The following is a 25,018-nucleotide window of genomic DNA, read 5'->3' as shown; positions in this document are numbered from 1 at the left end:
GGGCCTCATGGAAGGGCTGGCCAGGAGTCCTGCAAGGGCCTGGGCAGCAGAGGCCTCGGGTGGATGGGAGTGTAGGTGGGAAGAGTTCCCAGAGCAGGCAGCTCCAGGGAGCAAGGCCCAGGGCCCTTGGCTGAGTTGATGGGAATGACGGGGTAAACAGAGGCCGAGAGCCCCCCAAGTGCTGGGTCCTCTGGAAGCACTGAGGCTCTGGTGAGACACAGAGCACCAGCCCTGCTGGGTTCACGAGAGCCACAGCCTTGGTTGGGCACCTCCTGGGTGCAGGGCCCATCCCCTGGCTGGAGGGGGCATTGCACCTCAGCCAGGCCACGTGGCTCAAAGCCTAGCAGGGAGATGGCACCTCGTGCATGACAGTGGCAGAGGGGTGGCTGCACTCAGTGAGGCTTTCTGGGGGTGGCACCAGCAGAGTGCTGGAGGATGAGCAATTGTTAGCCAGAAGCATGGCGAGCACCATGAGGGAAGGCTGGGGGCCGAGAGGCTCAGGAAGTGCTGAGTGAGGAGAGAAGAGGGGCAGATGCGTGCTGGAGAGGGTGGCCATGCTGGACCTGGAGGGGTCTGCTGGCCAGGCCGGGTGGGACCCAGTGACGAAGGCTGGGAGGTGGGCAGGGCAGGCCCCACATGACTGGGATGGCACACTACAGTCTCCACGAGGATGTGGAAAGTTATGGTGAGCGGAGGCATTTCCCAGTTGGAGAAGGATGGCAAAAAACAGAGGACAAGTTAGGGGCTTATGAATCTCCTCCTCCCCCTCCCCTGCCCCACCCCACCCCACAGGGAGCTCCCCCTCCGGTGGTGGGTGCCTGTCTGAGCCAGAACTCTGGGACCACTCAAGGTTGCAGCAGAAGTCCGTAGCAAAGGAGCTTGGTCCAAAGAGGAGGAACTGGGCAGCCACCTTCCAGCCTTGAGGCTGGGCTATCCCCAGGTGTGAGACGGCCTCCCAGCCACACCCCCACAAGGCATCCCCCTGCCAGGAGCATAGAGTTGGGGGTCACACACTCAGGGGACAGGACTATGAGACTCAGAATTCAAACCAAATAGCCAGCGCCCTCTCACCCACGACCCCGGAGCTGCGGCGCAACAGATTCCCAAGCTGGTGGGGTGAGATGTGTAGGGAGGGGAGTATGCCAGCTCGTTCAGCAGCCACCAAGCCCAGGTGCCACAGTGCCATCCCAAAACAGGGAAGTAAACTGAATTACACACATATGCACACACATCCACACCACACACAGCAGCGAGCACATTTTGACGGGAGGTGGTTGCCCATGCTGTGCCCACTCAAAGGTACCCTGTGCTGGGCAGACACAAAGTGGCTTGCACGTGTACACTAGTTTCTATTAATTACTACAAATTGAATATTAGATATTCGAGTCTTACGCATTCGCCACAGCAAATTATATCCTCACCTCTCTTTATACCATTATCACATTCTGAAACAGGCATATGTAGATCAGCATTACCTACCAGCCCCAGGCTGTGTTTAATTCCTATTCTGTCCCCAGGAGCTCCTTCCTTAAGTGTCCTCAGTCAAGAACCAAATGATCCTTGAACTCCAGCAAGACCCACCCCTGGTCGAGCCCCTGGGACTTATGAATGTGAGACAAGACTTTTGTGGCAGAGGAGTTATCAGATGGTGAGAAGGACAAGATAGAACAGATGTGGTGAAAAGAACCCTGGATGAATAACCACCCTCAATGGCGGCAGCACACCCAAGAGATTTTAGAGGAGATGAGCTTTCCCTTCTCTATCCCCATCGTCCATCCTTGATCAATTCACATGTTTGGTCCATTTACCCTTTTCCAAATGATTCTCCAACCTGATTCTCAAACAAGGCTCTCTCTCCATCCCCACCACCAGCAGCACCACCTCTCCCCTGCCTCCTGCCATGGCCTCAATCAAATCACTCACTCACAAACACTGTAAATTCACACCCACACGCCCACATGACTCAGGTGCACACACACGCACACACACATGCATACACTGACACACACACACACAGGTAAACACACACACTGTAAATTCACACCCACATACTCACGACTCATACGCACGCACACACAGATGCACACACACGACATACACACAACTCATGCATGCACACACACGATACACACACTGGCAAACTCACATACACACGACACACAGTCACATAACACTGGTAAACACCCACACACCCACATGACTCACATACATGCACACACACACTACTCACATACACACAACTCTCACACAACTCACACACACACGACACACATACTGATAAATTCACACCCACACACCCATAGGACACACACACACATGACTCACACACACACGACACAGATGCCATCCAGGACTGGACCCAGGCCTTGGCAGGAAATGTCAGAGCCAGGACAATGACAGAAAGGTCTCCATGTCCCTAGCACTGAGGCCGTATTAATTAGGAACTTGAGAGAGGTCAAGTCACAAAGCAAACCAGGCTGATCTCCCTCTCTCTCTGCCCTCCTCGGCTCGGAGGGCCACACTCCACCCATCAGCCACACCTGGTGCCCAGTACCTTCCCGTAGCCTTGCCTCCCCCACACAGGCCTATGGCCTCTTCCCGTGACCCTCTAAACTGTCTCTGCCTTGGCCTGTGTCTGGCTGGAGGGCCATCTTAGCCCAGTTTGGGACGGCAGGAACACAGGGAATGAGAGCCCCCGTGCTGCCCTCAAATACATGCAGCTGAGAGTCAGTGGGAAAAACATAGCTTTGCTCCTTGAGTGGGACACTCTCAACACGCGCTAGGCTTTCTGCCCAAGTCTCCGGCAGAGCTGAGCCCCCGGTGCCATGGGGTGTCATGCCTGGCAGAGGCTCCTTCCGCTCCCATCGCAGTCCTCGCAACCGGTGCTCGCATCCAGTCTTTGTCTCAGAGTCAGCTTCTGACTGGGGGTGCCCCGCCCTCCAGGTCATGCCCATCCCTGGAATGGTGCCCTAGGCCAGCCCTCGGCAGGACCAGCCGCCCCGGGGAGAAGCAGGATGTGATGGAGCTGACCTGGGGCACAGAGGTGATGCCTCTGACTTGGGGCACAGAGTCCTCCTAAGGCAAAAGGTTTCCTCTCACGCTCACTTGTAAACAGCCAGAACCCAGCCTAATGCTGGGAATCCAGCAGGGACTCAGCGAAAGTGGGGCGGCTGACGGATTCATCAGGTGAGGGCTGGGACAAAATGACTTATTTACAAAGCTCAGGTTTACTCTTCTTATCGTGCTATAGTCCATTGCCTTAAGCAGATATAAGTGATTGTTCCCGCCTTCTTAGCAGAGGCAATATCACTGCTGCAGAAAGAAAAACAAAGGGAATACAGCAAGCTCTGGAAAGCCACCCGGCTACCCCAGCGTGGGAGCTTCCACGGCCCTGACTGTGGCTCCGCTCGGTCCCCAGCAGCTGTTTGAAGCGCATCCCTGAGTCCCTGGAGGGACAGTGGCCCTCTCCAGCCATGGCAAACACACACTGGGGTCCTTACCGCCCAGCAGCATGTTTCTTTCTTTCTTTTTTTATTGTAATTATTATAAATTTCATTCTTTTTTGAAAGCCTCAGAAGTAAGCTTTCTTTCTACTTGTGCAAACTTTCAAACTATACATCACCAGTCAAAACTGGAATCACGCATCTGCTCTCCCGCTCCTAAGCTCCTGGTTCTGCGTGGTGGCTGGGAGCTCCATGGGTGTGACAGCCACACTCGCTGGCTCACACATTACTGGTGTGCTTAACCTGAGCAGCCAAGGCTGTGTTCCCCTCCTTTTCAAATCATTGCAGGAAAGCAAAAGCATTCCGCCTGGCAAATAAGAACCTGGGGAGAGAAAGCACTCTCTGCTTGTGCACAGAATAAATCAAACACTGTCTCCTCCCAGCAAAGAAAGCTCTGCTCCCTGAAAGGAGCACACACCTGCCCCAGCATTCAGAAACAACGCAGGAGCAAACACTGTTCAGGGCAGCCAGGGACACCCTGGAGGAATAAAGCCGCATGATTTGAGTCACGGGGCACCAAGGAGGTACCACGGACCAGGTGGGAGCCCAGCCGACTCACATGAAGCTGCATGCTGCGTGCATGCCTGACAGGGGCTGGTAGAGCCCACCTTGCCCCCGTGCAGACCCTCCCAGAGGCCGTCCACGGAGAACTGCCAGACACCGAGACTGGGTGGGGTTTCTGCAAGTGGCCTGGAGGTTCATAATCTTAAAGAAGTAAAATGAAATTACAAGTGCTTCCTACGAGATGCGGACTCACAGACGCAGGCTAATCTGTCACTCACACGCCGAGCGGGAGCCTTTGAGAGGTTTGCAGATGTTCAGTTGAGGTGGAGGATTGTGGGCTATTGTCCTTTTCTTATTTATGCTTTTCCACTTCTTTCCTCGGGGTTCTAAGTCAGCGCTAATCATTTTAATAGCATCAGACCCTCCACAGGGAAAGGTGGCCGGTATATCCTAGTTGAGGAATCTCATTCCACGAACGCAGGGAATCCTGAGGAGACACACGTGGGTTGTGAACTGAGTCCTGGCCATCACTCATCGCTTGCCTACATGTGAGCGGAGCCAGTCTTGAGCCACAGCAAGGATGTGACAGTGAACTGACGGACAGCGGCACCTGCCCGGGGCCTGCCCTAAAGCACCCTCTTCGCCTCTCTTCCTCCTAGCCCGGGAGCCCAGTGCCCTGTTAGTTGACTTCTTAGGGAGTGAGAAGTTCTGCCTGCTATGAGCTCACTCAGCCTTCTGGTCATCAACACTGACTAAACTTTCAGCTGCCCGCAGAGCATTTGACACATGGGGTCTCCTTAGCTGGGCGATCTCCCAAGCCACATTCCTCTTTTTCACGGCTCCATGTGACATAGGACGTGCCAGACACATAAAGTCCTTCCCTCTGCAGCTCTCTCATTTCACCACCGACACTGGGCTCCGCTTCCCACCTGTGCTTCTAGATGGCTCATGCCTGGGAGAGTTGGGGCCCAGCCAAATTCTCCGGCTTGTCCGAACATCATCACACTCTCAGGCCGTGGGTCCGTCTCAGGGAATCTACTCATCTTTGGTGTATGGTGCCCCTTTCAAGATACTGAGAAATTCCAGGAAACATGATGACAGCAGAGGGGTCCAGATTCCACGCTGCCACCTCCTCGTTCCCCTGGAGCTCTGCCGTGGCCCTGACCTCTCCCATGCTCCTCTGCCCAGGCCAGCAACCCCAGCTCACTGGGCTACCTGCCTGTGCTGGGAGCCAGTCCTGACTCTCTGCCCCCTTCCCCCCGCCCCTCCTCCCAGCCCAGCTCAGAACAGCCCCTCTCCCTCTGCTGCTTCCTTCATTGCAAATCCTTGCAGTCACAGACCTCGGGCCGGCCCCCAGGCCCTGCTCTCTCCTGCTCTCTGCAGACCCCACCCAGTCTGCCAGCCACCTCCAGAACAGCACATGCGCTTTGCACCAGCCGCCCTCACCCAGGCTGCCGGGCCTCCTTTCCTGTTCACACCTCAGCTTCTGCTGTGTTCCGGACTGCTGATGTCGCCAGAAATCTGGTCGCTGGAAAGGCTGTTAGCAGAGCTGATCAAAGGAGATGCAGAAACGGAAGGCGCCATGAAGGGTATAAGCAGTAAGAGGTTTTCACTGTTTCTTACTTAATGCTGTTCTTCCGACCCTCTCCAAGGTCCCTCAAATAAACTTCATTCATGTGCATATGAGGACACACCTCCTTCTTATTGTTTTTATTATGGTAAAATATACATAACATGAAATCTACTGTCTCAACCATCTTGAAGTATACAGTTCAGTGGCATGAAACACATTTGCAGTACTTAATGCCAGCCGTCACCACCATCCACACTCCGAACTATTTTACCTTCCCAAACAGAAACTATCCTGGTTCAACAATGACTTTCTGTTCCCCTTCCCCTAGTCCCTGGCAATCACCCTTCTACTGTCTGTCCCTGTGAATCCGATGGGGGACTTCAGATAAGTGGAATCCTATAGGCTTGTTTCACTGACAATCGTGTCCTCAAGATTCATCTATGCTGCAGCAGGTGCCAGCAATTCCTGCTTTTTTAAGACTGAATAATATTTCACGATATAGATATGCCACATTTTCTTTATCTATGCACCCATCAATGGACGCTTGGATCACTTCCACCATTGGTGGAAAAATGAATAATGCTGCTATGAACATGGGTGCACCGACAGATATCTGTTTGAGACCCTAATTTCAATTGCTGAGTCACACGGTAACTCTGTGTGTAACTGTTTGAGGACCTGCCACACAGTTGTCCACAGCTGGAGCTACTCTGAAGCACCAATGCTGCTTTAGGGATGTTTGTTCAGAGCGACTCCCACACGGTGTCTAGGAGTTTAAGGATGGAGAGCAAAATGTCATCTTTCTCTCACCCAGACCCCTGGATGGAACATGGGCCTGAATGTCAGCTTGCTCCCATCCAGACCCCTGGGCAAACACAGGACTGCACACTCCTGAACACAGGCCATCTTCCCCTAGGGCATGGATCTCATTCATGCACCAAAGGGGTCTATTTGAGTGTTGGGACCGGAAGACTCTCCAGTGTGAGCTGCAGACCAGCCATCTCCAACGCGCGCCCATCAGGGACCGCCTCCTCCACCGAGTCCTGAAACACGTGTCACTCTCCCCACTTCTGACAGCCACCCACCACGGGTACTATTCCCAACAGTGCTGTCATCACAAATTAAATAAAGTGGCCTGGACTGGGAAGCAGCTGCTGCTCCTGTTGCAGTGAGTACACCATGACAATGTCCTGTCTGTGGCTACAGCAACACGATCTGCACAGTGACCAGTCTCCTTGCACGATGCTTTCATTAAAGCAGCCATGGGTGACTCCTTCCTCCCTGATCTGTCTACAGACCAACTATTTCCCCACCCTCCTTCCAGGCACACTTCTGAATCTGGTTTCTGCTTGAAGACCACAGGGACCCCCGGGGATGGCAGCACGTACCGCCATGTGCCTGAGTGAGGCCCTAGCTCCTTCTCTGCTGGGCTGGTCACAGACTCTCCCTGAGGGTCCTCAGCACAGCAGGCATCCAGCCTCTCACGCCTGCCAGGCGGGCACAGCTGAAGTTATCCATTGTCCCTTCAGTGCCAGGAGCCCGGCCACCATCGCAGCCACTGGGTTATTGATTTTAGCACAGTGGCTCTATAGACGGACAGGAATTACAGCCGGTGGGTGGGATTGACAATGGTGCAGAAGAAGGACATCCTGGGAAAATCCTTGGAAAAGGATTGCTGAATTCCACCCTCACTCTGCCCCTCACTTGTATTGGGATTTGGGTAAAATGGTCTTCAGTGGCCTTCGACCCTGCCCCCCCAGCTTTAAGTAATGGAATCGGTTGCCCAGAGTCCACAGGCCTTTCAGCTTGAAAATCTTGGATTCTGGGAAATTCAAATCCCTAAAGATTGTGGTGACTGGGGCACGATCACTTCACTCTCTGCCTGAGCTTCCCATCAGAGATTCCGGTTAATGCTGAGCTGACCAGCACATTCAGCGGCTGGGTGATGTGGCATTCCACCGTGCTGAACGCTTCCTGACTATGTTTGTCTGTTTGTTAGGATTGGGCTGGGTGGGTGTGGGATGAACGTCTGTGGAGTAGGGCAGCCATCTCTGCCCCATTTCATAGAGAACACAGAGAACTGTCGACCCACACCCCAGAGCATCGTTGAAGAGGGTGCCAACCACAGTGCACAGGGGTGGCTGGATGCTGTTCATTCAGCAAAGAGTCAGTGAGAGGTAACTTTGTCCCAAGCATTGTTCCTGGCACCAGGGCCTCAGTGGTGACTAGATATGGGAGGACCCTGCCCCTGATGGTCTGACATGCCAGTGGGGGAGAGAAAATAGGCCAGGAATTGACACCGAAGAGAAGTGCAGGCGATGACAAATGCTGAAAAGCAAACACAACAGTGAGGAGAAGGAGTTCATTCCAGGGGCCACTTCAGGATGGCAGGATTCAGGCCATGTGCTGGAGCTGAGGCCTGAACAGTGGAGGAACCACCGGCCACATGAGACACCAGGGGGTGGAGGAGAGGGTCCAGGCAGAGGGGCCGGCCGTGTGAAGGCCCTGGGGCAGCCCTGGCCTCACAGACTGGGGAGGCACCATCAGGCCTGGGGGACAAATGGAGGGCTGCTCAGGAAGTAAGTGTGCAGGTAGGTCACACAGACAGTGACCCCAGACTCCAGAGGAGTTGGGATTTGTTCTAACCTCCATAAGAGGCAATCACTGGATTTAAATATCTATATGTACATAGGTCAGTATTGATTTAATTATTTATTTTTATTTACTTATTTATTTTTAGAGATGGGGTCTCGCTATGTTGCCTAGGCTGGATTCTAATTCCCAAGCTCAGGGGATCCTCCAGCTGCAGCCTCTGGGGTAACTGGAACTACAGGTGGTGCCCCTGCACCTGGCTCCTTGAGGGTTGTAAGCAAGGGCAGGCTTGGCCTGACAAAGGTCCTTGAGAAGTGAACTCCGGCTCCTCTGCAGAAAACAGGGCAGAGTGGAAGCAGAAGTACTAGCGAGAGCCTCAGTCCACAGATCTTGTTGGTTTGGACCAGGAAGGTGGGCAAAGAGGAGGAGGCACCGTGGACTCGGTGTGGGTTGGGAGGAGGATGGCAATGCTGAAGGGCTGGAGAGGAGGCATCAGGCAAAAGGAGGCGTCAGGACAACCTCTGGTATGAGGCACGAACTCCTGGGCACATCTAGGGCAATGTACTGAACTGGAGAGTCTTTGTGGCAGGGGGTGAAAAAGGTTTACTTGAAAGACCGCAGGAGAAACAAGTGTTTTTGTTTCGATTTTTATAAACAGAAGCATGGGTTGGGACATCAACACTTCCTTATAGAGTGGTGAGGCTTGAGGGGTTCATTGGAAAGTGGAGGTAGTTGCATCCATCAACCCAGAGCTCCAGGAGGAGGCAGAGGCTGGGCTGGAGACGGCCTCATTCTTATCCATGGAACATGGGGGGAGAGGAGGGACCGGGCTCGAGAGATCCGTGCAGAGATGCCCCGGGCGGAACACCAGCAGGGTGTGGCTTCAGAGAGTCCTGAGAGGATAGTGCTTCCAGCAGGAAGGAAGGGACAACTGAGTCTGACCTTTCAGGTGGCAGGAAACATCCCCCACTGGCAGAGGGGACAAGGTGTTATATGACTTCATACAAACAAATGCTGCAGAAAAGTGAACATGATGGTACCACCACTGCACATACCAGCAGGGACGACTTTAAAGAAAGCACATATCTGAGTGAAAAGGCCATCGCAGAAGAATGCACAAACTATGTTAACATGTATGTGAAATTAACAAAAACTAAAGTATGCAATATATTGTCTAGAGATAATGCATATGCATATGGTAAACATATATCTTTAAAAATAGCAAAGGAATGATTGGCACATCTTCAGCGGAGCAGTGACCTCTGGGGTGAGCAGGAGGTGAGGCTGGGGGCGGGGGCTGGGGTACTGGGAACGTCACATTTCTCAGGCTCAGAGGGAGGCACTGGGTTTCTATTGCATTAGTATTCTCTACACTGAACATAACCTTAGGCATGCTGTGGCGTGCATGATATGTTTCCACATTTTCTCTTCAAAGAGAGGGTGAATTGGAGCTAACAGTGGAGATGGCTAACGTAGTTAAAGTGCAGGGTGATTCTCAGGGAAGGCACAGGGAACGGAGCAGCTCAGAAAGAACGAGAGGTCCCAGGAGCACCGTTTTCTAGACGAGTGAGCCAGACCTTCCTCATAGGAGTGATTTCCCTGTGAAAGCAGCTCTCCTCCTCAGAGCCCAACAATGGGGAAGTCTGCACCTTATACGCCTAAATGTAATAATGCCAGCTCAGATACTTGTAGTTGCATTCTCAGTAAGAATTCACTTATCATGCGTAACAAACTATACAAAGGGGTTTTGTTGGTTTGTTTAAATCCAGTAAGTGTTCCACTAGAGGTAACTCAATCCTCCATTAGAAATGAACACCTCTTTCCCACACACGCCCGATAAGTTTCAAGAATACTGAGGTATAAGCAATTATGTTGTTACAGTATTTTTGTCTCTGAAAATCTTTAAAATGTTAATATGTATTATGACATTTTTTATTACAGTGGAGGAGGAAACAATTCCTGGATGATTTAAAAAAAGACCTTTTTCCCAAACGTCTGAATTACTGTTGTTACAGGATCTGTTTCAGCATCTGCAGATTTTGCTAATGAGGAAAGCCGACAGCCACATGAAAGGCTGCGTGGTAGAATTCCGGCTTGGAGACTTTCTGACTTGTTATGTAGCTTGGCTGGTAAGCTACTGATAGAACAAAAAACAGTCACTTCCCAGCTGTTCTGTGGCAGGACAAAATGTTACATTTAAACCATTAAATAGTTCTGGAAGCAAAGGACAGGTGGCAAATGGCTTCCCAGGCAGATGGCCCTTTTTAATCTCTGTTTGGTAGTTACCTGCTCTGCCAGAGACTGAAAGTACTCACTCATATTTCACTCTTCTCGCCTGGACACTTCAGTCATGGTGGGCCAAATTTTACAAATAAATGCTGTCTTTCTTAAAAGAAGAATCACTTTGGCTGAGCACAGTGACTCACGCCTCTAATCTCAGCACTTGGGGAGGCCGAGGTGGGTGGATCATGAGGTCAGGAGTTCGAGACCAGCCTGGCCAACATGGTGAAACCCCGTCTCTACTAAAAATACAAAAATTACCTGGGCATGGGGGTGTGCACCTGTAATCGCAGCTACAGGGGAGACTGAGGCAGGAGAATCACTTGAACCCAGGAGGCAGAGGTTGCAATGAGCCGAGACCACACCACTGCACTGGGCAACAGATCAAGACTCCATCTCAAGAAAAAGAAAGAGAGACAGAAAGAGAGAAAGAGAGAGAGAGAGAGAGAAAGAGAGAGAAAGAGAAAGAGAGAGAAAAAAAGAGAAAGAAAGAAAGAAAGAAAGAAAGAAAGAAAGAAAGAAAGAAAGAAAAGGAAAGGAAAGGAAAGGAAAGGAAAGGAAAGGAAAGGAAAGGAAAGGGAAGGAAGGAAGGAAGGAAGGAAAAGAAAGACGGAAAGAAAGAGAAAGAAAGAGAAAGAAAGAAAAAAAAAGAAAAGAAAGAAAAGAAAGAAAAGAAAGAAAGAAAGAAAGAAAGAAAGAAAGAAAGAAAGAAAGAAAGAAAGAAAGAGAGAGAGAAAGTTCTGTGAGTGAGTGAGTGGAACAGGAGCAGGCTCTGCCCAGCCTGTCAATGCACAGAAGGGAGCGATGTCCCTGGAGTCAGGGGAGTTGCTGTGTTGGGTGCAGGCAGGGCGGGGATGGAAAGATGCAGCCTCTGCTGGAGACTGCTGCCTGGGAGGGGCCAGCCTGGTAAACAGACCCCTGTGAAGCGGAGGCCAAGGGACACAAAGGACACCCCGTCCCCTGGGAGGGCAGCAGGGACCAGCCTTCCCGCCAGTGCTGACACCACTCTGAAAGAGAAGCCTGGTTCACGGCTGATTCTGGACCTGGTCACGGGCTCTGTAAGTATTATGTGGCACCTTAGTTAAGCTAAATCTAGTGCAAGGCACCGAATTCAGTGCAACCTCTATGACTGTGGGCTCCTTCCAACACCGAGCCTGCTACTTCAGGGTCACGGTAGTGCCACGTTAACTCTCCCAGATGAGCTTATCCGGGTACCCAGACAGCTTTTCACGGTGCCTTGAGCAGAGTTCTAACGATACAAACCCAGGTTTCCCCACAGAGCCACTATCTATACATTGGGCCAGATAACTCTCTACCATAGGGGCTGCCTGGGGATTGCAGGACTGTGGCATCTTCCCTGGCTTCTACCCACCAGATCCCAGTAGCAACCCTCAAGTCATGACAACCAAAACGCATGGACAGTCACACTGCCAAATACCCTCCGGGGTGCAGAATTGTCTCCAGTTGGGGACCATTAAGATAAACCACGTGGAGCTCTGAGGTTACTGACTTTTCTATCAAAGTCAAGGATGTAAGTAAAACAGTCGAGCTCATTTATATAAAGTGGGACTTATCTTCCAAATAAAAACAGGATTATTCTTCTGTAGATAAATTAAAGGTCACATCCTTTTATAAAATCAGTTTGAATACAGAGCAAACTGGAGTGAGCTGTATTCTTCTGAGTCCATCAGCACCTGCTTTGCCTTGATGTCCTTCTATTTCCTCTCCGCCAGGCAGGGGCCACTCCCTCCACCCACCCCTCCATGGGATAGCTCATCCTTGTCCTGCCCCTGCCCAGTTCATCTATTTTAAAGGGTGTCAGAAATATCCTAGGGGGCTGCCTGGGCATTCGCTGAGACCGCCCATCAGCAGAGACGACGCCTTGCTCCTGTTGTTCTGTGGGGCTCTTGCGGTGATTCAGAAAACAGCCTGAATGGTGTGGATGGACCAGCTCTCTATCCCATCTCCGTCAAGTCTTGGTTTTCAAAAAGTACCCCAGGGACATGTTAGGATGGTTTTCTTCATGGGCATGACAGCCTTGCCCCCGAATCCAGAGGAGGCCACCAGGACAGCACTGCCAGGCAGTCCCACCTCCCAGCGGAGGCCTCACCAGGGGCACCCCTGTCAGCACTGCACCCACCCGTGAAGCCTGGGTTGGGCCACGCTGCTCACAGCTCAGACTTGCTCATCACCGGTCCAGACCCAGCCTCCTGATGGTATTTCAACTTCAACCTGCACCCCCTCCTGTGGGGCCGGGTTTCCAGGTTGGATACCCAGCCTCCTGATGGTATTTCAACTTCAACCTGCACCCCCTCCTGTGGGGCCGGGTTTCCAGGTTGGATGGATCAATTCCAGCAATGGGAAGGCAATTTTAGGAGCTACCTTCTGAGTAATGCCCCTTTCATCTTCCTGTCAGTCCATTTTTCCAGTTATCTACAGGACAGATAACGTTGGTGCTGGCCTCGTTCTAACTGAACGCGCATTATAGCAAATTTGATCACGGAACCTTATAAAAGGCAAACAAGAGAGGACGCCTAATTGTTATGTCACCTTATAAATCATGTAAGAGATACACGGAAAGTGAAGCTGCCTCTGAGGTACATAGCTTTTGGTTCTTAGATTAATTTTCCTCTGAAAACAGTAAGTCACCCCTAATACATGTCAAAGGACTGGTAGGTTTAACCAAATTCTTGACACAGCTGTAATTTATGTTCCACATGGAGATTATCCATGTGTTTTATTTATTTTCTCCATCACACCCTAAATGCATGTTCACTGACATGCTGAAATAGAAATACGATTTTGATCTTGAGAATACAATATCCTACTTATCAACTAATTCATCAAGCCAGCATAGGAATAGCGAACGCCAAAGGTCCATTGTTGAAAAAGACCACATTAGATTTACTAGCAACAAAGTCAACAAACTGCAAACACTCCAAAAATTGGAAAGTCCTGGAACTAGCCTGTTTGTCTTTCTACCATAAACTAGTAGGTATATATTTATGTGTGTGTGTCTATCACAGTCTAGTGATACATTTCCTGCTACTGATAATCTAGCAGTTAATGATATGAATACAATCTTCCATGGAATTTCCCTTCAAGTTTTACCATCTCACATGAAGAACTAAAACCACAATAATAGAGTAAATCCTCAATTCCTGGGAGTTGGCACTGTCATTCCAAATTAATGGTGCTGTTGCTAAGTTTGAAGAAACAGGTATTTCACAAGGATGTCTGGGTCATGAAGCGTGCAGGTTACAGTTAATGGACGGACACGCATACCTGTGAACATGTAGGGACAACAGAGCTGCAGATGGGACCCAGGGCCTCCCATCTACTCCAAGTGCCTCATCAATGCATCTCACACCTCTCAGGACACCAGAATGGCCACCCTCCCGGCCCCTGCCCTGAGGACATCTCAGAAAGGGAGCACATCTACTGCATTAATGAGCTCAAATGCCTTTGTGGCAGCCCAAGCCTCTCGTACTCCAGGCTGTCACGGTGGGTGGGACCCCAGCCCGTGTCCAGCCCAGAGCCAGAAGGCATGCCAAGTGGGCGGCCTGGGGGGAGCGGCACGCGGCTTGGCTCTGAGCTTACTCACCAGGCTCCACTCCAGCACACCAGCCTGCACCTCCCCCGCAAGAAAATCACAACTTCCTGGGGTCCTTGCACTCCCAGATGCATGCATGACTCCCCCTAAATTCCAGTTAGTAAAAAGAAGTCTCATTTCCTCAAACGGAAACTTTCACCTTGGTTTTATGGCAGGAAGTGCCAGAGTGGACCTGACAAGGTGGCTCAGTGGAGTCAGGTCCATTTGCAGGGTCTGAAGTCAAGCAAAGCCCAAACGACCCCAGCCGAATGTTTCCCTCAACCGGAGCCGGGCTTCAGGTCCCACAGCGCCTGGGCCCAGGCCAGTGGCATCTAACCAGGAAGCCTCCGCGCCCTCGCTAAGGCAGCACCAGGCGTCGGGACGGCACTCTGAGCCTACCTGAGAAGGGAGACGTCCGGAGGGGTATTTCGATGGGTGCCAAGGTCAGGAAGTGGCGCGGCTGCACACTGGAGGGGGACGGGCCCCGGAGGCTCTCAGGGTCCACGGAGACCATGGCAGCGGCGGCGGCGGTGGCGAGGGCGATGGCGGGGCTGCTGGTCGGCTTAAGGCTGTTATGGCAGCCACCTGCGGAAGAGGGATGCAGAGAGTCAGCAAGGGGACGCCCAGGGCCATGGGTGACAGATGCCCATCTTGCTACCACAAGATATCAGCCCCCAGAAAACAAGTGAGGGGGGCACTACCCCTCTTTAATGGAAGCCCATGGTATGTGCCACCGTCCGCAGAACATATGCTTCTGATGAGTTCTCCATCAGTCAAACGCTGACATGCACCCAGCACACACAAGGCCGTTAGACGCTCAGTGAGCCGCAAGGCTTACAGTCACCAGGGGACCAGCCAGGACCTGGGTGGCTTAAAGAGAAACCGCTTGTCCCTGGTGCCAGTGTGTTAAGTACCTAATCAGAAGTGACCATGAACAGCACGCAGTGATTTGGAGCAGAAGCCAGTGAAGGCCCAAGAGTGCCACATACAAAAGTGGGGGGTGGTTTGGAAGAAGGGGCAGCTGTGAGCCAGGGTGGAGAGGTTTCCAGAGGGCACCAGGCTCAGCTGGGCCCTGCAGGGAGAGGATGGAGAGAGGTTTCCAGAGGGCATCAGGCTCAGCTGGGCCCTGCAGGGAGTGGCCGGTCACCAGACAAGCTGCTGCAGGGGAGAAACCCACACCCAGCTCAGCGTGAGGATCGCTCCCTGAGAGGAGTCAGACTGCAGGCTTGGAATTGGGCATCTTTTCTGACGTCAATGGACGCATCTGAAAGTTTGCTTCTTCCTCTGCCTTTTCAGTAAAACATTTTTTCTTTTAAAAGACTCCTCAGTTCCCCAAATAAATGTGGTATCTAAGAAGTATTTTGTAGGTGCCATTTTATATGGATGGTGGAAGCTTAGTCTGGCCAGCTCTGGACAGAAATTTGGAAATATGTTTTTAAAACCTTGATATAATTCACAACTCTTGATCTGGCACGTCCTGTCCTGTGACCCACCCACATGCCCAGTGCCTTAGGACACAGGTGTAGAATGAGGAGCTAGAAATATCAGCAAAAGCTGGACGGCTGCACGAAGGATGGTGCGCCGTGCACAGGACAGTCAATGGTCAGCACGGTCACATCAAGGAAAATCGTTAGTGCCACAGCGATGTCTCATGATACAGTAGGTAAGTAAAACAGGCCAAAAATCATATAGATTCCTACAATGTATGGTCATTCAGTCAACCAGTCTTTATTTAGCTGACAAGTGCCAGGCATTTTTCAGCTCTCGCTCTTTGGGACAGAGCAGCGAACAAAACACTGGGAAGGCTGGCCTTTGGGGAAGGCTCCTCCCGGGTAGGGAAGAGGCAGGGTGTTCATTCTTCTTGTTGATTTTCTGTACCTTCCAGGCTGGTGGGCACTGTGGGAAAGCAGGGAGAGGGCATCTAGCCTTGGTGTGTGGGCCTCGACTGTGACCAGGGTGGCCAGGAAAGTCCTCACTGGGAAGGAAAAAATAGGCAAAAGTCTGCATGAGGCAAGGCAAGGCGCCCTGCTGACCCCTAGAGAAGAAGCAGGCATGCAAAGGCCCTGTGGCCAGTGCCTGTGTGGTGCCTTCCAGGAGCTGCAGGGATGAGGTGCAGTGTTCAAGACACAGAATACAGGGAGATGAGGAAGTGGGGGGCTGGGGGACAGCCAGGCTTTGCCAGCAGACACAGGCGGGGGATGACTTGGGTTTTACTCGAAGTGATGCGAGCTGCCTGTGGAGCGGTGGAGAGGCCAGCTCTGAGTCTCATCTCAATGTCTTCATCCTGCCTGCTTTAATGGAAACAGACAGGCAGGGGACAGCATTCGCTTCCAGATGGGCTCAGTGCCATACCCTATAGAGTCCCTATTTCAAGGAAGACATCCAGGCTAGAGCTGGAAATTTGGAGGCATATAGAAGGTACTTAACACTATGATGTCAGATGTGGTTAAAAAATAGAAGAAAGTCGTGATAATGAACATATCTAGATGGCAGAGTTATGGCCAATTTTCTCTCCTTTCTTTTGGAATTGCCTATGATGAGCATATACAGATATTTTAAATTAAATATAATTTGTTATAGAGCAGCTTTAGGTTTACAGAAATATTGGGTAGAAAGTAGAGAGAGTTCCCTAATAGATGCCTCCACTCCCCTGGTTGTGAATATTTGGCATCAGTGTGGTGGGTTTGTTACAGTTCATGAGATGACAATGGCACCTTATTAACTACGGCCACGGTGTTCACTGGGGTTCACCCTTTGTGCTGTGCATCCTATGGGTTTGGACAGAGGCATTGTAGGATCATACAGAGCATTTTCACAGCCATTGTACCACCACTGTGGTATCATACAACACATTTTCACAGCCCTAAAACTCCCCTGGCCTCCACCTGTTCATCCCTCCCTCCCCCCAGCCCCTGGCAGCCGCTTATCATTCTATGGCCTCTCTAGCTTTGCCTTTTCCAGAAGACCATTCAGTTGGAACCAAATACTATGGAGCCCTTTCAGACTGGCATCTTCTGCTTGGCAATATCCATTTAAGGTTCCTCCATGTCTTCTCATGACTTGATAGCTCATTTCTTTTTATCGTTGAATGATACTCCATTATCAGGATGTGCCACAGTTTAGAAGCACAACTGTTGGATTTTATGGTAAGAGTGTGTTTTGCTTTTTAAGAAACTGCCAGACTGTCTTCCACGGTGGCTGTGCCATTTTGCATTCCCGCTAGCAGTGAATGGGAGTTCCTGTTCCTCCACATCCTCAATCAGCATTTAGTGATGTCGGTGTTCTGGATGTCAGCTTTTCTAAAAAGTATGTCATGGAATCTACTTGTTGCCATAGACAGATTTGAAGTCAGAAAAAAATAAGCACTATTCAAAATATGTCATCTTAATAATAAAACACTTTAGAAAATTTATAAGATAAAGTAATTATATGGATAAAAAGTCCCTCCTGAACTCCCCCACTGAACACTGTCCATCTTTTGTTATATTGCAGTCGTTTGGCCTGGCTGTGTTGGAAACATATCACAATCACACCAGATCTGTAGCTTTTTCATGAGATGCTAAAAAACGAACACTTCCTTTATCATTAAATGGCCTTCAAAAGTCCCACGATGAACCACAGCCTTGTATCCCAAGGCAGGGACATGTCGCATACATTTGCCATATTGTTACCCACCCCCATCGTAATAGGTGCTGTTCTGACAGATAACAACATAAACAACTGTCTGCAAACAGGTTCATTTCTGTATTTATTGCTATGCAGTAGATTGCAGGGTCCAAATAGTGTAAGCATGTGGGGAGTGCATGTGTCAGTGTAAGGAGGGAATTTTCCAGAAGTTTTGATGCACTAGAAAGCCCTACACAAATTTATTAGCAATGGCTTCTCCCCTTAGGATCTCTGTTTGCATGCTGCCTCCCCACAGCTGTTTCCACTGGAATTTAACCACTTAGTGGTTAAATTTAACCTGCTTAGGGGGCCTCTGAGTGAGTGCAAAAGTTAAAGTCCTTGCTGGGAAGTTATTTCCAGTTGAGGAAGGAAAAGATGGTATCAGAATGACCTGGAGGAGTTTTCCAAACCCCAGGAACCATTGGGAGCCCCAGAAGGGCAATGGGTGGGTGGGAGGGACGGAGGGCTGTAAACATGCAAAGCCCCTCAGGCCACTGTAACATCCCCCCTGCACCCCCTTACCGCACCCCTTTCCAATGCCCAAGTTCTGCCCACCCAGAAGATTCTCCCTGATCTCAGCCCAGGCTGACCTTCCTGCTGGGGATGCTCTGACTCTCATCCTTGAAGCTCCTCCTACCCAGCAGAGAGGGACTGGGGCAACACACCCTGCCCTTGCCACTTAGCAGCCCTGCCAGAGCACAGGTACAGCAGTGCTTGTGATGAGGCCCAAGCTGTGGGCTCCCGGGTCAGGGAGGGGCTGTCCAAGACCACCCACCCACAGGAAGGAAAAGTTAGATCTCTATACAGTGTGATATGGGTGGAAACAGATACAGAGAAGCCATACAGCTTGGTACTTAGTATACAGATTTGCACCCGAGGAGTTGGGCTCCTGGTTCAAAGCCTGAGTGTGGTACTTTGGGCCTGACCTGAAGGCTGCACTGGGCAGGTCTCAGGGGGAAGCTGCATCCCCACACCCGGCTCATGCTTAGCCAGGCATGGCAGGCTTGAGGGAGCAGCAGGGAAAGGCTCGGGCCCTGGGGCCAGTCACACTCCCAGCACATCTGCACCCCTATCTCGGGGGCACCTTCATTCTCAGATCTCATTATCTGGGGCCTCAGGCAGAGGCCCTCCAGGTGCCTCTGCTAAGACCTCCTTGTTGGCGGGGGAGGGCGAGAGCTTAAACCCACCTCTATGCTCTGACTCAGTTCCCAGGGAATTCCCACTCCAAGTCCTTCCCAACTCCACGACTTCAGGGCCCCTAAAACTGCAGGAGCCTTTTGTTCAGGGCTCCCTGACAGCGTGAGGACCCCACGTCTGTGTAGATTGCTCTGGCTCTAGACCTGTGTGCTGGTCAGTGGGGGAAGAGAACGGGGAGTTGACATGTCCTCCAACTTCAGACTCTTGCCTGTCCCAGCCCAGCACTTAATTAAGAAGACAGGACCAAACTTCACAATCCTGATGAGAAGCCACCGAGTCAATTTTTTTTAACAAACTCGATCTGTTGTTTGAAATGAAGATGGCCTTTAACAATGAGTGAAAAAGTGACTAATGGTGTTTTAAAATAAACAGATACTAAGGTGAGCGTGGTTTGTATATGAAAGTGAGAAAATATGTTTACCACCATGTGATTTTGTTGCAAAAAATCACGGGTCAACTAAACAGAAAAATAAATAAGGAAACTTTCCTGTCTCTTTAAGAAAAATAAACTTGAAAATATACTTTTTAACCTGCTCTGAGATCATATGGTTCCATATGAAATTTTAACCCTCTGATTCATTCACAGAGTCAGCTGAATGCTATCGGTGAAGATAGAAAGTTAATAATCATATCGACAGAATGATTTACATCATTGGTAGATGAGATTGAAAGAAGAGGTCCTGGTATTATTGTAAGACTTCTGCCCAGCTCGAGGCCCTTGTGAAGGGTGACGTTCAGTCACGACAACCCTCAGAACTGACTACCTGCAAACCTCAGAGATAACACAGATTCACTTCCAGACCACCACAATAAAGCAAATATAGCGATAAAGAGGGTCAAGTGAATTTTTTGGTTTTCCAATGCATACAAAAGTTATGTTTACACTATACTGTAGTCTTTTAAATGTGCAATAGTATTATGTCTAAAAAATGTACATCCCTTAATTTAAAAATAGTTTATTGCTAAAAAATATTAGCGATCATCTGGGCTTTCAGCAAACTGTAATTCTTTTGCCAGTGGAGGGTCTTCCCTCGATGTTCGTGGCTGCTGACTGATCAGGGTGATGGTTGCTGAAGGCTGGGGTGGCTGTGGCAATTTCGCAGAAGAAGACAACAACAACGCTTGCTACATCGACGGACTCTTCCTTTCAGGAAAGATGTCTCTGTAGCATGCAATGCTGTTTGACAGCATTTTAGCCACAGTAGAATTTCTTTCAAAATTGGAGTCAATCCTCTCAAACCCTGCTGCTGCTTTATCAACTCAGTCTATGTAATATTCTAAATCCTTTGTTATTATTTCAACAACGTTTACAACATCTTCACCAGGAGTAGATTCCATCTCAAGAAACCACTTTCTATGTTCACCCATAAGAAGTAACTCCTTACGTGTTAAAGTTGTATTTGAGATTTCAGCAATTCAGTCACATCTTCAAGCTCCACTTCCAATTCTAGTTCTCTTGCTGTTTCCACCACATCAGCAGTTACTTCCTCCAAAGACGTCTTGAAACCCTTGAAATCATTCATGAGAGTTGAAATCAGCTTCTTCCAAACTCCCATTAATGTTGATATTTTGTCCTCTTCCTATGAATTATGAATGTTCTTAATGGTATCTAGAATGGTGAATCCTTTCCAGAATGTTTTCCATTTATTTTTCCCAGACCCATCAGAGAAATCACTATTAATGGTAGTTATAGCCTTATATATAAAAAAAATACAAAATATATTTCTTAAATAGTAAGACTTGAAAGTTGAAATGACTCCTCCATTCACGGCTGCAGAATAGATGTTGTGTTAGCAGGCACGAAAACAATTCATCTCATCCCCATGTGACCAGGTGCGTTGTCAATGAGTAAAAATGTTACGAGATCTTTGGGGTGTTGCTTTTCTGGCTGGAAACCTCTGTGGCCAGTGGCACCTTGGTCTGACTTCTTATCTTGAGTCCAGAAAGAATGAGGTACACAGACAAGTGGAGGGTGAGCAAGACAAAGAGGAGCTTTATTAAGTGTTAGAACAGCTCAGAGGCTCTCAGCAGAGAGGAGGCCCTGGAATGGGTAGCTCCTCTCTGCAGGCAGGACATCCTGATGAGTGTTCAGCTCTCAGCAGAGAGGGTAGCTTCTGTCTGCAGCTGGTCGACTGGACATCTGCAGTTCTCAGCAGAGAGGAGGCCTTGGAGAGGGCAGCTCCTCTCTGCAGCTGGTCGTCCCTACGTCTGCTGCTCTCTGCAGCAGATAACTCCTCTATGCATCTGGTCATCCTGGCACCTCTCTGTCCTCTGCTCTGCTCTGGCTGAGCCTGGGGCTTTTATGGGCCTCAGAGGAGAGGAAGTGCCTTCCAACTGGTCCATGGGCAGCCATGAGAGGGCCTGGAAAAGGCACAAGTCCCTACTCCAGTCCACAGGGCTGGCAACCTGACCCCCAGCCTTCAGGTCCTCCCTGGCCTGAAGGTGCGGCCTCATCTGGAACCCACTGCTTCATACCCAGGAGCCTGTCTGCCTCCTGCCACCACCCATCGTGCCCAGGCCACTTGCACCCAGGGGTACCCGCAGGCCAGTGCTGAGTTGCCACTAGCCCCATCTCAGCCTCCCACCTGTGCTCATTGGTGCCCAAAGTCCAGAGAATCTGAGGCAGCAGGGCACTGCACATGAACACTGCCCTGAGTGTGCACACACCTGGCTGGACTGCAACAGAACTCAGGCTTGGCCCCGACCCTACTCTAGGATCAGAGTGAGCACTGGAAGCAGGGAGAGGCCAGGCAGCAGGAGCAGATACCCCCAAGCCTGAGCCCTGAGAGCATCAGGAGGCCCAGGCCCACAGCTGCAACCTGGGTGGCTGCAACTGAGCCTCGGGAGCTCCCACACTGCCAGCCTGAGGGGGGTCATGGCCCCTGCCTGTCCCAGCTCTGCAAGGTGAGCAGACCTGGCTGGGCCGTTCTCTGCATTTCCCTCTGCCGCAGTGGTGGCCCCTGCACAAGTGAACCTGATGTTCCTGGGGCTGGTCCCATGAGTCCTGGCTGCAACTTTGGCCGGGTGCTTATGGGCTCCCAGGACATGGCAGAGTGTGAGGCTGAAGCTGTGGCAGAGGTTCCAAGCCTCGGAGCATGTCCTGCCCAACCATGCAAGGGTGGAGGTGGCACAGTTGGCTGCCTTGGGGACATGAAGCACAGGGGACCCCACTGCTGCTCTCACTGCCAGTCCTGCTGCCCTGTCCACCTCCTTGCAGACTTCGGTGGGGGCTCGAGGGCCTTGCCAGGCCCGTGCCAGAGTCCAGAGCAAGGGTGATGTTGCCACAAGTTGCCCTGTGGCCCCATGCTCAGGGGTGGTCCAGGGCTCCCCTCTGCCCAGCTCACAACCCTGCCAGGGTTGGCTCCTCTGGGAGCGAATTGCAGGCCCTGGGCCCAGCTGCCAGGAGTGCCAGGCTCAGCAGTGGGAGCAGTCACTTCTGAGCCTGTGGGGGGCAGGGAGGGATTCCCAGGCCCCTAAGACCACAGGAATGCCCTGCTCCATAGCCGGCCTTGGGCAGCTGCAGTGGTGCCTAGGGAGGGCTGGGCTCCTTCCTGCTCTGTGGAGTGGAAGACCAAGCTGCACCTCCCTGCTGCAGCTGGCATCTTGGCAGCAGCCACTCTAGATGGGCTGCTGCTGCCATTCATAATATTTTGATAGGAATCTTTTCTATTTTTATTTTTTCTGAACAGTAGGTCTCAATAATGGGCTTTAAATACTCAGCGAACCATGCTAGAAACAGATGTGCTGTCACCCAGGCTTTGCCGTTCCATTTATAGCACACAGGCAGAGTAGATTTAGCATCATTCTTGAGGGCCTTAGGATTTTTTTAACTGTAAATTAGTCTTGCCTTCCACTTAAAGTCACAAGCTGCATCGGCCCCTAACCAGATAGTCATCTGTCCTTTGAAGTTTTGAAGCCCATCACTAACTTCTCCTCTATAGCTATAAAAGTCCTAGATGGCATCTTCTTCCAATAGATGGCTGTTTCATCTGCATTGCAAATCTCTTCTTTGGTGCAGCCACCTTCATTAATGCTCTTAGCTGGGTCTTCTGGATAACTGGGTGCAGCTTCTTCATCAGCACTTGCTTCTTCAACTTACACTTTTACGTTATAGAGACAGCTTCTGTCCTTAAACCACATGCAACAACCTCTGCTAGCTTCAAACTTTTCTCCTGCTGCTTCCTCACCTCTCTCAGCCTTCACAGAGTTGAAGACAGTTAGGAGCTTGCTCTGGATTAGGCTTCGGCTTAGGAATGTTGTGCCTGGTTTGATCTTCCATCTACACCATTAAAACTTTCCCCACATCAGCAATGAGGCTGTTTCACTTTCTTATCTTTTTGTTGCTGTTGCTCACTGGAGTAGCACTTTTGATTTCCTTCAAAAACTTTTCCTCAGCATTCACAACTCAGCTAACTTGTTGGTGCATGACACCTAGTTTTCAGCCTACATTAGCTTTCAACACACCTTCTTCACTCAGCTTAATTATTGCTAGCTTTTGATTTAAAGTGAAACATACCACTCTCCTTTTTTTTTTTTGAGACGGAGTCTCGCTCTGTCGCCCAGGCTGGAGTGTAGTGGCACAATCTCGGCTCACTGCAAGCTCCGCCTCCCGGGTTCATGCCATTCTCCTGCCTCAGCCTCCCCGAGTAGCTGGGACTACAGGCGCCCGCCACCACGCCCGGCTAATTTTTTTTGTATTTTTAGTAGAGACGGGGTTTCACCTTGGTCTCGATCTCCTGACCTCGTGATCTGCCCACCTCAGCCTCCCAAAGTGCTGGGATTACAAGCGTGAGCCACCGCGCCCGGCACCACTCTTCTTTTCATTTGAACACGTAGTCGCCATTGTAAGGGATTAATTGATACAATATCTATTTATTTGTTTGTTTGTTTTTTCATATGGAGTCTCACTCTGTCACCCAAGTTGGAGTGCAGTGGCATGATCTCGGCTCACTGCAACCTCTGCCTCCCAGGTTCAAGTGATCCTCCTGCCTCAGCCTCCCGAGTAGCTGGGATAACACGTGCCTGCCACCATGCCTGGCTCATTTTTGTATTTTCAGTAGAGACAGGGTTTTGCCATGTTGGCTAGGCTGCTCTCAAACTCCTGACCTCAAGTGATCTGCCCGTCTCAACCTCCCAAAGTGCTGGGATTATAGGCATGAGCTACTGAGCCCAGCCTCAATTGATCTAATTTCAATATTGCTATGTCTCAGGGAAGAGGGAGGCCCAAGGAGAGGGAGAAGGATGGGGAAAGGCTGGTTGGTGGAGCAGTCAGAACACACAGGACATTGATGGATTAACCTCTCCATCTTATACAGGGGAAGTTTGTGGCTCCCCTAAACAATCACAATAGTGGCATCGAATATCACTGATCATAGATCACCACAACAGACATAACAATACTTAAAAACTGAAACACTGAGAGGTCCCAAAATGTAACAGAGACATGAAGTGAGCACATGTTGTTGGGAAAACGGCACCCACGGACTTGTTCCACCTGGGGTTGCCACAAACCTTCAACTTGTAAAAACACACTATCAGCAAGGCACAAGAAAGGGAAGCACAATAAAGAGAAGTGTGCCTGTGCCTACTGGGCAGGTGAAGCCTCGCACCAAACCCACAACCCATGGAGAGCCCACAGAGCACGGCAACCCCACGTGCACATCACAAAGGCAAGAGGAGCGCACTTCAGGAGGATACCCAAGCCCGTTTACCGATAAACATGCAACGGTAACACACACAGAGCCCAGTGTTGGGAAGAAGAGGTGTGGGTTCCTTTGTGTTTTCCTTCCTGTGTCCTTCTCTGCACCCCATAGTCAGACATTTATGAAGCCAGATGGCACCTGGCTCTGGGGCTGGAAAGATGATATAACGTGGGCACCCAGGCAAGCAGAAGAGTGCCTTTGGGTAGGAGTTGCCTGAGGACACCAGCCAGGAAGGGCGCAAAGCCAGCCAGAGCCTGGGAACGCTAGATGCTCCCCTCGGAGACGCCTCCTGAGCTGAGTTTGAAGAGCAGCAGGCACTCAATACACTGCGTGGATGGATAAATACCATAACTAACTTTCCCCAAAGGACCACAGAGAATCCCGTAGTTGAGTAAATAAACAGTGAGAT

General features: G+C 50.6%; 1 protein-coding gene across 3 annotated transcripts in view; it reads right to left on the bottom strand.

Annotated features, from left to right (window-relative positions):
• Positions 1-25,018, bottom strand: part of TCERG1L (transcription elongation regulator 1 like) — a 217,173-nt gene that overhangs the window by 146,547 nt on the left and 45,608 nt on the right. For 2 of the 3 annotated variants that reach the window (XM_063616505.1, XM_055245330.2), the window contains exon 4: positions 14,444-14,629. The exons of the other annotated variant lie outside the window; for it this stretch is intronic. In XM_063616505.1, coding sequence (XP_063472575.1) covers positions 14,444-14,629 — 186 coding nt within the window. The remainder of the gene's footprint in view (positions 1-14,443; positions 14,630-25,018) is intronic. 3 annotated transcript variants of the gene reach the window in all.

The sequence above is a fragment of the Symphalangus syndactylus genome, chromosome 2 (assembly GCF_028878055.3).
Source record: "Symphalangus syndactylus isolate Jambi chromosome 2, NHGRI_mSymSyn1-v2.1_pri, whole genome shotgun sequence".
NCBI classification, from domain to species: Eukaryota; Metazoa; Chordata; class Mammalia; order Primates; family Hylobatidae; genus Symphalangus; species Symphalangus syndactylus.
The sequence above is the reverse complement of the archived record's forward strand: the minus strand, read 5'-3'. Positions and strand labels throughout refer to the sequence as shown.